General features: G+C 41.5%; 1 protein-coding gene across 1 annotated transcript in view; it reads left to right on the top strand.

The window, feature by feature from the left end:
* Nucleotides 1-12317, top strand: part of LOC139913080 (pleckstrin homology domain-containing family A member 5-like) — a 166718-nt gene that overhangs the window by 114684 nt on the left and 39717 nt on the right. The window contains exons 5-7 of the mRNA XM_078281997.1: nt 1100-1153; nt 8677-8812; nt 11399-11503. Coding sequence (XP_078138123.1) covers nt 1100-1153; nt 8677-8812; nt 11399-11503 — 295 coding nt within the window. The remainder of the gene's footprint in view (nt 1-1099; nt 1154-8676; nt 8813-11398; nt 11504-12317) is intronic.

Genomic DNA, 12317 nt, shown 5'->3' on the forward strand with positions numbered 1-12317 from the left:
TCCTGCTCTGCCTCGGGCTCTTTAATGGGAGTTAGTTCTCCACAGCTCTTCACCTATTAAAATGTCACTCTCAGTGATAAGAAGCTAAAATTAAGAGATTCATAATATCCAGATCCAAAAAGTTGTTTTTTATCCCCAGGGGAAGTTTTCTTCTCATCTCATTAGGATGTACTGTGCGCTTCTGCAGCTCTTGCCGTTGTTAATGATTCTCTGTTTTTTTTTTTCTGTTTTGTGATATATTCAACTCTCTAATATCTTGTTCTGTTCACCCCCCTGATGTTTTGTTAATGGCGTACTCGTCTCCCTGTCCTAACAAGTTTAGAAGCCTAGGAGTTTCAAAAGACACGTCGAACCCGTCTGCCTCGGCTCTGACCCTTTGACACTCTCTCTCTCTCTCTCTTTCTTCTTTCTGTCTCTGTTCCTGCCTCCTCCGTCTGTCTCCTCCCTTAATTATTAACAGAGATTCTGCTTTCACGTCTTTGGTTGTCTGATTGTACAAACAACAGAGAGAGAGAGGGGGGGGGGGGGGGGGAACAGAATGATAACAAGACAGACAGTGAGAGAGGGAAGAGGAGGCTGAAAATCTCAGAGAGAGAGAGAGAGAGAGAGAGAGAGAGAGAGAGTGGTTGTAGGCTAATGGGAGCCACTGAGCAGCGGTTGGCTGATGAGTTGATCAAAGCTGCGTCTGGGAAAGCCGAAGGAGAAATAGCATGGCTTTAAATTAATAAACAGATTGCCTGAAGGGAGGCACTGATAGATTGGTGTTTAAAACAACAAAGTGTTTTGGGTTTGACTGCTACAGCTTCCTGCTATCAAATGGACACACACATACTCACACACACACACACACACACAGTCACACACACACACACGTAAAGCTAACCGCCATCCATTTGTGCATACAAAACCAAATCATATTACAGTTGCCCAATGTGAGAAGTACCTTCATTCACTTATTGTTTCATGTTTTCCCTAATGTTATGATTTCAAATTAAAAAATTTTTATCATGTATACCTCGACTGAATTTGAGTTGAACCTGACGCTATATGATTTCTTTTTATTTTGTCATCCTCTCCCCCTCCCTTGTTCTGTTTCTAGTGTGAGTTGTGGAAAGCTTGTCCACCCTGACAAGCCCGTAGAGGCTCTCACCAGGTAATGAACCTCCACACCGTTAACGCGGGCCTGAAGAACTGCTTTGGCTTTAGTTTCCCTATCAGCCTTGATGTTTTGAATGTTAGTCTGCTATTGTTAGTGACTTGAAAACTTGACGTTGCTGCTTTGTTACGCCCCTTAACTGAAAAAACAGCTTTTTTTTAGCTTTGGATTTCCCTTTGAATGGCCCTTAACTGAAAAACAGCTTGTTAGCTTTGGATACGTTTGCATGCACACTAATAATCAGATCTGATTAAAGCAATACTATAGCAATTGCCATGTAAATTCCTTAATCAGATTAAGGTCTTAATCGGTGTAAGCGTAAACCAACCTGACAGTCTAGTGTGTAAATGTAAGTCCATGTGAACCATGTGCAAGTTTAAAACAAACTGTCACCTAAATCTTGGTGAGTATCAGCCTAATCTGTTGATTTTATAGTAGAATGCTATTCATGATAACGAGACATTTTTCAGGTAAGTAAACAATCAGTGTGATCATTTTTCCAGTTTTCCAGTTGCCTGGTAATTTTTTATTCAGACTATAATTCAAAACCAGTCAGGATGCCTCTTTAAGCTTTGTCTTGAGCTGCATTCATCTTTTATTCCAGTATTCATTCCTCTGCTTGGAAATTCTTCTTCTTCTTTTTTTCTGCCCCTTCCTGACACTAACTTTATTTCAGACTCTGCGTGTGTTGAATTGCCTGATGATCCGCTATGCCACGCTAATGCAAAGGGATATTCTGGATGATTAATGTGTATGCCATGTGATCTGTCTCCAGCATGCAGCTGGCAAAGTAAAACTTTCCTCACTGAATAATAACCCAGTGTGTAATTTGATAGGAACTAACGCTTTGTTGCCGTCTGAATCAAATTAAACCCTTTATTCCCTCAGCAGTGGCTTGTATTACATCTGAAATGATGACATCAAGTGGGCTCAGAGAGTGACAGACTGCTACCGTGCTTTTCTCACTGCTCGCATACACACGCACACACACACACACACACACACACACACACACACACACACACACATAACACATCACAACACAGCAAGCAATCCTATGTGAATGAATCTCTTTCTCCTCCCAGCTCACAGCTCAAGTCTCTTAGAAAAACTAAGACTTATTGATCCAATCCAGACACATAAAAGGGAGGAGAGTTCCATTATTGAAAAATACACCTCAAGTAATTCTCACAGCTAGAGGATAATGTCGCTTAAAATGCATGAATCGGTACAGGAAATTACCTTAAAGGAGAATACTGGTGTCATTTTGAGTTATAGCCCATTTCTGCCTACTTTTTACAATTTCCCCCAATGCATACTGCATATAATTAGATTTTTTTTTAACATATTCTCATTTTTCATTGTTTTTTAAAGTTCATATTTTACCGTGTCAAACCTAGCTTGAAATTAGCTGCAAAGACGCCCTAAATAAAAACACATGGATGTGACAGTTTGTAAGGCGACATGTTTTGCAGGGATTATTTCCCTGAGATTGACAGTACCATAATGTCTAACATAATGTTCACTCTGATAATGAAAACTCTCAACTTGGGCACAATGAAATAACCATATGACAGAAACTTTGACAAAATCAAATTCTGGCTGGTGATGGATTCTCTCGCTCTGTGGAAGTTATTTTTCATCTTGAACTAGGAATGAATAGCAGCAAATGTCTTCTTCTGAAGGGAGGAAAAGAGCGCTGATATCTCCTACTATACTGACTGTGTGGAAGAAGAACCAGGAAGAATATAGAGGAGAGGGGCAACCTAGATCATTGGCACAAACTTAAAAAAAACACCAGTATTATACTTAAATAGGTAATTAGTCAGATACTTTCTACCCCTTTGATGGTCAGACTCTCTTATTACATTGTTTAGGTCAAAAAGTAGTGTTCGTTGTAATAGTAGTAGGAGTAGAAGTAGGAGGAGCAGGAGTAGTAGTAGTAGGAGGAGGAGTAGTAGGAGTAGTAGTAGTAGTAGGAGTAGTATGAGTAGTAGTAGTAGGAGGAGCAGGAGTAGTAGTAGTAGGAGTAGTAGTAGTAGGAGTAGTAGGAGTAGTAGTAGGAGTAGTAGTAGGAGTAGTAGGAGTAGTAGTAGTAGGAGTAGGAGTAGTTGCAGTAGTAGGAGGAGTAGTAGTAGGAGTAGTAGTAGTAGTAGTAGGAGTAGGAGTAGTAGTAGTAGGAGTAGTAGTAGGAGTAGTAGGAGTAGGAGTAGTAGTAGGAGTAGTTGCAGTAGTAGGAGGAGTAGTAGGAGTAGTAGTAGGAGTAGGAGTAGTAGTAGTAGGAGTAGGAGTAGTAGTAGTAGGAGTAGTAGTAGGAGTAGTAGGAGTAGGAGTAGTAGTAGGAGTAGTAGTAGGAGTAGTAGGAGTAGGAGTAGTAGTAGTAGGAGTAGTAGTAGTAGGAATAGGAGTAGTAGTAGTTGTAGGAGTAGTAGTAGGAGTAGGAGTAGTAGGAGTAGGAGTAGGAGTGGTAGTAGGAGTAGTAGTAGTAGGAGTAGGAGTAGTAGTAGTAGGAGTAGTAGTAGTAGTAGGAGTAGTAGTAGTAGTAGTAGTAGGAGTAGTAGGAGTAGGAGTAGTACAAGTTGTTTTGTTGTTTTCACAGTGGGAAATTCCTCTATGGCTGAAACCACAAGCAAGATAACACACAGACCAAAGAACAAATTACGACACTCGGCTTAAACAGAATTTGTCAGTAACATCAGAAACATGCAGAGCAAATAAACACTGGTGCCTCCACCGCTGGGAAGCCTCACCACAAACAAATGGATCAGGGGAAAACTCCCATTTTGTTCGTTCCTATAAGCTTTCTGATCCCGCTTAGATGGCCGGTCGTAACGGCCAGTATCAGCCGCGCTCACACACACCAGTTTCATCAGCGAGTCACTGAAGCGAGAATAAACAGACCGGCAAAAAGGAAAGAGCATGGGAAGGGTTAGGGTGAAGGGAGCGAGAGAAAGAGAAGAAAGGTTAATAAAGGGTAAGATAGCAGAGCAATTGAAAGATGAAAAGGGAGACGAGATGAGACAGTGGGAAGGATTAAAAGAGAGAGGGGGCTCTTGTCACCAGAGGCAAGTGATGGCCTCCTCTCTCACACACAATCAATTGGCCGACAATTCACCACCACTGACATAACCACAAAATGGGAGCAATTTCAGAACATCCGCCTCTGGCACAATGGCTCCCTGTTTTCTAAAGGCTAAATGCCATCGCTTACAGAGACTTCACACACGGGCAATTGAGAATTGTATATCTTAATGCTGACAGCCAGGCCGAAAAATATTTCATAATGAATGTATTCTGATTCTGGATACTGTGACGAGTGGTATAAAGTCAGTCGGGGGTCACCAGGCTGCTGTGAGTGAACAGTCTGGCACTTTCACCCCCCAAGCTGAAGCTGTGGGGGTGTTAGGATATTTAAACACATTGATATAGTATACCTCACTCTAATGCGATAGTATACCTCTCTCTTTTCTTCTTCATGTAGGAGAGAGCGTCACGTTAAACTGTCTGCCCAACTTTGGCAGTTAAATGATTCCTTGCTTTCATACACACCTTGTAGAGCATCCAGTCCTCATTTCGGCAAATATTCAATCCACCATGTTTTTAATAAATGTTGTTTTTTGAAACCAGACTGTAGGAAACATATCTGTCAGCAGTGTGAAGTTAAAGGAATGAGAAGTTTTAGAAGTTGAAATTTTGTTAATGCGAAAATAAATGCTGCTAGGTGGATCAGATCTGTGCTGAAATGAGGACTGGAGGACATTTCAGAAAAAGCCTTTGCAGATTTTCAACCTTATCTCTATTAATTTGCCATAGTGTGACATGCCTATATTCACCATTACACTTGTCAATACTCTTTGTATCTCATCACATTCATCCTCCCAAATCCTTCACCTGATGATGCAAGCACGGTGCCGAGCAGTAGCAAGAAAGATTCATTTCGGCTTCATGACCTCTAATAATTCATTTTTACCAGATAAAACTGTGAGACTTTGACACCAGGAAAACTAAAGCTGTAGTATTTCTTGCTGCTGTTCAAGAAATGGTGGTGAATAGAGCCTGCCTACGAGATACAGAGCGTATTTGACGTGTAATGGTTTATATAAGCATGTCATACTATTACAAGTACATAGAGATAAGGTTGAAAATGGGTGAAGCGGTCCTTTAAGTTGTAATCAGATATGTATGTGTACTTATGAGCAGGGAAAATTGAAACAAATATTGCATTCAGTTTGATGTGAGGTTCTCTGCATCAATAGAGAAAGAGAGTATGGCATGAAATTGGAGCTGAGTATAATGTAAACACTGACAAATTGTTGTAATAACAGTTAGCCGCTGCAGCAGGGGCCGACCTGCTTGTGTAGCTTTTGGGAAGCCCTGTGTGAAATTTGGATTGGGGCCTTCACGTCCCTAAACTACTCTAAAAGGCATAATTAGCCATAAGTTCAATTCACCGCTGCAGCTCCCTTAACTAATGCCAGTAATTTAACCCCTATTAAGTGTTAAGTATTAAATGTGACAAGCTAACAAGCCTTAAGTGGTTTCGCCAAACTGAGGGATGGATAACTGTTGCAAATATCCAGCACTATACAAAATTTCCTATTTAAAAATTCATTATGCTGAACGGGTCAAACGGATGCCATCAACTTTTCTGGAGACAAATTTAAATCTTCTGCATAAATTTTGCCTCTTTTCTAATGGTAATTTGACATTTAAAGCCAGATTTAGGAATATTTTTTCTGTACTGACACGATGAGGGCTTGATATTTCTGTTTGATATTTTACATGAGTCAGTTTTAGTCTTTCAATTTTCCAACATTTAATTTGCGAAGATGTGGGTTCCCTGTTGGCTGCAAGGAAGCTAAAAGATGCTGAGTGGGCTGGGGCGGCTCTGCGAACGAGATTATCAGCGAAAATAAAAAAGATCCGCTAATGTGCTCTAACATTAAACTAGTTTTAATTAGGGATTACGGACGACAGGCTGTAGTTTTGAATACTGCTGCAGAACAGGAGGGGAGGAACGTGCAGGAGAATGAATGACATGCAGGAGAGAGGTGAGGTGAAAACAAGGTAGAGGGAGGTAAGTTAGGTAGCTTTCTGCGACGGCATAGAAAGTGCCGGAGGAGAGATAAAAACGTCCATTTTTCACCCAGGAGCCTGTTACTGTGGCTATCTTATCTAATCAGCAATGCGGGACGAACACAGAAGGCGCTCCTGGGAGACACACCGACGTTTTTATCAGCAGCATCAGCCTGTATGTGAGAGTGTGTGTGTGTGTGTGTGTGTGTGTGTGTATGTCTCCACGCAAAACTGGGACCACACACTGAGCTTTAAGTGCATCTGTGGGTCTCAGAGGCAGTTTGAGCAGATAACACACACACCTTCCACCAAAGAAATCGCCGTCCCGCACATTTGTCTTGCAGGCAATTGGCGGCTGGGTGGTTACGCAGCTAAAGAAAGTGATAAAGTGTAAACTAGCATTTCTCAACCGTTTTGAGACACTGGCTGTTGTCTGTGTTTGTGTTGTCTTGTCCATGTCTTCCATCTTCAGGGATAGCTTTAATTAAAAATACAAAATGTTGTTGTGTACCAGGTCACCAGCCCAGGCAGCGTTCAGCAGTATCTAAGGGACTGGCAGCGGTCCCAGGCTCTGAGTCCACAACGATAACAACGTGGATCACTCGGAATACAAATGGAGCTCACATCTGCGGGAAACGCAAGATGCAGGACGCCGCCGCCGCCGCCGCCGTCTTGACGATACATTTGAATAGGAACTAGCTATATTCTCATTTGCGAAAACAATGAGATTCATCGACATGCTTTGCTAACGTTCTGCTGACCTTGTGAGCGGAGATAAAGCTGTCACTGCGCCGTAGTTTTAATCAGACTCGGGGACCTTGAACTTTCTTTTTCTCGCATTAGCTATTGTCCTTCCACTCGAGTGGGGCGAAAAACTTTGAGCTGGTTCAATTTGTCAGACCAAGTTGGCAGGCCATTTAAATTGGTTGGACGTGGAGGCATATATCAGAGGTGACACCCACAGAATAATAGCTGTGATTCATGCGGCGAACTCCCTCCCTCTGTCTCTCTGCTCTCACTCTCTTTATCTCCATTTCTCTTGCTCTCTGCTCCATCTCTCCCCTCTCTGCTCGCGCTCGCTCGCGCTGCTCTGCTCCTCCACTCCTCCTCTCGTCTCGTTGTCATTCTCCCTCTCTTTAATGGCCCTAACAGAGATAGTGTGTCATTAAGAGAGGAGGATAGGCTCTGCTTGATGAGGTGGGAGGCCGGCTGATTGGCTGACTGGCCTCGCAGATTGACATGGAGGCAGAATCTGCCCCGGAGATTAGCGACTCCTCTCTGTCATCTTGGAGCACATTCAGCCAGGATACAGCACACACACACACACACACACACACACACACACACACACACACACATGCCCACGCATATCTGCCCGCAAACTCACACATTTACCCATTATTTCAGCAGACTGAACTAACTCAAGTGAGGGTGATTTCACACCAGGCATGAGCGGCTCACTCAAACTCTCCTTTAGTTTCCTCCTTTAGTTTGGTTTGTTTGTCCAGGTGAGAACAATGCCATTCGAACTCAGGTGGCACCAAATAACGACACCGAGACGCTTGAAAATATGAGTCTCAGTCCTCTAACAAGAGAACTGTGGTGCGGCTCATTAGGAGAGAGAACTACAGGAAACAACCCCAAAACACAAGGGTTTATGGGTAAAAGTAGACAGATGTTGACGTCTGATAGCCAGCAGTTCCTCATGCTTGGAAAGCCTAGCATAACAAAATGAACCAAGGGCAAACCGCAGTCTGGACTGAATAACAATAATTATAATAATAACTTTATTTTATAGCACTTTTCTAAAAACAATGTTTACAAAGTACTTAATACTTAAACTGTTTTAAACTTAAACTGTTTTTTAATGCTGTTTTTATGCTGTAAAATGCTTTGAGTTATTGAGAAAGCGCTATATAAATAAAATGTATTATTGTTATTACAAAGTGCTTTACATACAGTAAAACACAAAGAGACAGTGATATAAAAGTACCACATACAGTATATTCATATTCAGCTATTTCTTCATGTGTTCTGAATACAAGTCCGTCATGTTTATCTTAAGTTACAGAGACTGGAATCAGATTTGTTTTGACTCCCACCTTCACTAAAACCTCTAACCTGGCAGGATGACAGGTCACCAAAACTCTGTCCAATACATGAGCTACTTGTGAATCATGTGACTTTTATTTACAAGCCCTGGTTTACTGTAATTGGGAAGGGTGAACCTAAACGAACCAAATACAAAACTGCAACAAAGTAAACTTTTCCACTCTACTTCAAACCAAAGAAAACAAACTGTAGGTGATCGCACCCTAAAGCTCTTACCTTATGTGCTGCTTGGTACATTCTCTATTTACGAGGTGAATGTCTGTCTCTCTCTCTCTCTCTCTCTCTCTCTCTCTCTCATTCTCTCTCCCTCTGTCTCTCTCCCCCTGCCTCAGGACGGCTCCCAAGGCTTCGTCGGAGCAGGGCAGCAGCAGTGACAAGAAGGAGCGTCCCATGAGCACCATGAGCGAGGCGTCCAACTACACCGGAGGCTCAGACTACAGCACCTTCCCCGGCAGCCCCGCCACCACCGCCACCACCACCACCCCCTCCTCCTCACGGGTCAGTCACAGCACAGTGGGGTCGGTGGGGTCGGTGGGGTCGGTGGGGTCAGTGGGGTCAGTGGGGTCAGTGGGGTCGGTGGGGCGGCTGCTGGGTCCGTCACCTGACTCACACCTCTTTATCACCTCTTTACCAAACCTGAGAATATTGTACTATACTACACTACTATTCCATACCACACTACGCTATACTATACCGTTCTAGGGCTGCAACTAATGATTATATTCATTATCGATTGATCTATTGATTCTTTTTTCAATTCATCTATTAATGATTTAGTCTATAAAATGTCAAAAATAATGACAAATGCCCATCACAAGTTACTACCGCTTTAAAAACACAGCACCAGTCTTGTATTTTAAAATGATGATCGACAACACACTTGGGCAGCACAAGCCATATTTCTATAGCATGTTTTTGTGAGTGGTTAATGCAAAAGTAGTCACGTAACTAGTTACTTTTTCAGGTAAGTAACAAATTAACTAATACTCTTAAAAGATAGTATAAAAGAAAGCTATATCACACCATACTAGTATACAATACTACAATGAATGTTCAACATATTAGGGAAACTTTGTTCATGAGGGTAAAAGCCAGGCAAAAAAAAAAAAGGCCATTATCCCTAATTGATTCCCCTCATTAAATCTCAACCAATCACAAAGGAGGAGATGGAGATAAAGAGAAGCAGTTAAATACGGATCTTTTGAGACAATTGAGATGTAGATTACGCAAAAGAGGCTGCAACTCAATATCAGGAAGATGTCTCTAATATTTTGCACATTCAGTTGTTCTGTATTGATTATGCTTAGAATGAATGGAAGGGATACATGGAAGGAATTCACAGGAACTTTAAACTTGCATCATTCCCACTGACATGCAGCTTCGACATGTTTCGTTCCTTTTACCGTCCGCAAAGAGTCGATGTGTCCTCAGGGGGAAGCGACCCCGATCCCACGAGGCCGTGCTAGAGGTGAGACTGAGGTCCTGTTTGACGGCAACATGCTCAGCCACGATGACGTTCAGTTGTCACCGACTCCCAGCGCTCGGTGCCTTTCCTCAGTGGAATCGGTTCCTGGTTGTGTAATTACCGTTCATTTCTGGCTGGGGAGCGGGGAGCACGAGGCAGGCGGACTCAGCTATATCAGCGGCGAGCGCGTCATCTTGCTCGGGTCACTGCGGCGTTAGATTGTACAGCGTGTCCATTTATAAATGGTTAATAAACCGGGGAAATAAATATGCATGGGTAGATCAAATCAGAAGTTCTGTGCTTTCATGAATAAGTGATGTGTTACTTCTGCTTACACTGACCAAAAGAAAGTATAACACCGCATATCTTTATGCATTCATGAGCAGTCATTATTTATGGCCGAGCTGTACGGGTCCAGCGCTCTGCTTTGCTCGAGACACACGTGGGAAAAAAAAAAACACACTTACATGAATGACACACAGAATGCCTTTGGAAAAAGAGGCTGCATTTTAGGGCAGGTTGATAAAACACAATTTTGGGGGTAACATTTGCCACGTTAACACTGGAAAATAAATAATAAATAATTAATAAATAATTAAGTTGTGGCTTCTTTCCTCAACCAAAAACATCACAATGACAGCATGCAGGCAAGTGCTGCTAAAAAAAGACGGTCAAGTAACAAGCTTTTCCCATTTAGAGATTTTGTCTACTACATCTAAAGATATTTTAAAATTTTTTTAGAAACACTAGACAGTATATGTTCATTTAGTCATATGTTTTATCAGGCTGTTATCAAGAAATATACATGGTGTTGATTTTATTCACGCATTTCTATTTGGATTTAGACTTAAAAATATATATATACTGTATATTTTCATGTTTTCAGAAATAACACAGTAGTATTTATGTTTTTGTATGGTAATTTTGTCCTATTTATGTTAAATTTTGACTTTATAAAAGGACTCTCTGTAGCATTGGTTATTGTCTGTTATTGTTACTGACTGATATAAGAAAAAAAAGAAAATAGCATAAGATTTTTGGCCGCATCACCCGGCCTTACTGCACTGCTGCATTTTTCAGTAAGTGAGCCATGATATATGGGGGATGTGGAATATGCTTTGTTTAATGAGCTGAATACATCTTCCTCTCTTGTTGCTTTTTATAGCTGCTGGAAAAGCTGCTTTATTTGTATACTAGCTTTCCTCCAACCAATGCACCAAACACTTTTCATGTTAGATCTTTGTATTTGGATGGGGGAGCAAAACTGATACTATATATAAACACTTGATATCTTTGGAGTTCTCTATCTACTCTATATGGGATCCAACATGTAAAAACAGGCACAATGTGGGAGATAGGTTGTTTTTGTTTTCATAGATGCATAATAAAGGTCTATAAATAATTTTGTTAGAATTATTAATTATTGATAAAAAAAAAAAAAAAAAGTATTTTGATCAGACCTATTCTGATGTAAAATGAGTTAAATGAGCCTGGATTCAAGGCAATGGGTCACATACTGAATATGCAGAATTATCTGTATTGTTTATACTGTTTCTCTACATTCATTATTCATTCATGTATTTCAACAGCCCTCAAGGTCTTCCAAAAAAGTTCACAACTTTGGCAAGAGGTCCAACTCCATCAAGAGAAACCCCAATGCCCCGGCGGTCAGGAGCAACTGGCTTTACAAACAGGTACAGCAGAGAGGCTTCAGCAGGAGTACAGCTGCTTGTACCCAAAGTAATATTCCTGCAATTTACCTTTCAGATCACTGGAGTGTACAGGATGTGTTGGCGTGTGTGTGTGTGGAAGTGTTCACAAATTAAATAGATTGATTGAATTCATTTGACAAAGTTCAGTCAATGACGCATGTACAGCTCTTCAGATAGAGAGAGATTAACTTGCATTATAGGCTCTTATCAGTGCAAACAACAAAAGCTTGAAAATGCAGTAATTATTGTTTTCGATGCATTCATCCACACACACACACACACACACACACACGACAGTTTCACATTTGTTAAATCACTTCACATCTAAAGTAATGAGTACGAAGTGAAACCAACGAACGCTGCGCTGCTGCCAAAAATACTTGTGGAACTCAAGAAAATGGGAGGATGCTGTTTCCACCGCCGGGCTCGACCGCACGTTAGCTAACGTTAACCTAGCTTGAGGCCAACATGATCTCACACAAATACGTGAAATGAACGCGAACTCCGAAAAGGCCGATTTACGTGCTGTGGACACGTATTATGTGAAAATGAAGTTTCTCCACCTCTCTAATTTAAATACATTCCTCCTCCACAAATTAAATTACGTTCCAAAGGTTGGTTAACGGTTAAGTTTATGCAACTAAAACAACTTGGTTAAGGTCAGGGAAAGGCTTTGGTCACGGTTAAATAAGAAAAACGTTCGCTAAAAATGAAAATCACGGCAGAAATTTCCTTCGTCAACACTGGGAATTGAAACCAGCATCGAAGGCGACCCGACCACAACACCGTTACTTTC

The sequence above is a fragment of the Centroberyx gerrardi genome, chromosome 24 (assembly GCF_048128805.1).
Source record: "Centroberyx gerrardi isolate f3 chromosome 24, fCenGer3.hap1.cur.20231027, whole genome shotgun sequence".
Taxonomy (NCBI): Eukaryota; Metazoa; Chordata; class Actinopteri; order Beryciformes; family Berycidae; genus Centroberyx; species Centroberyx gerrardi.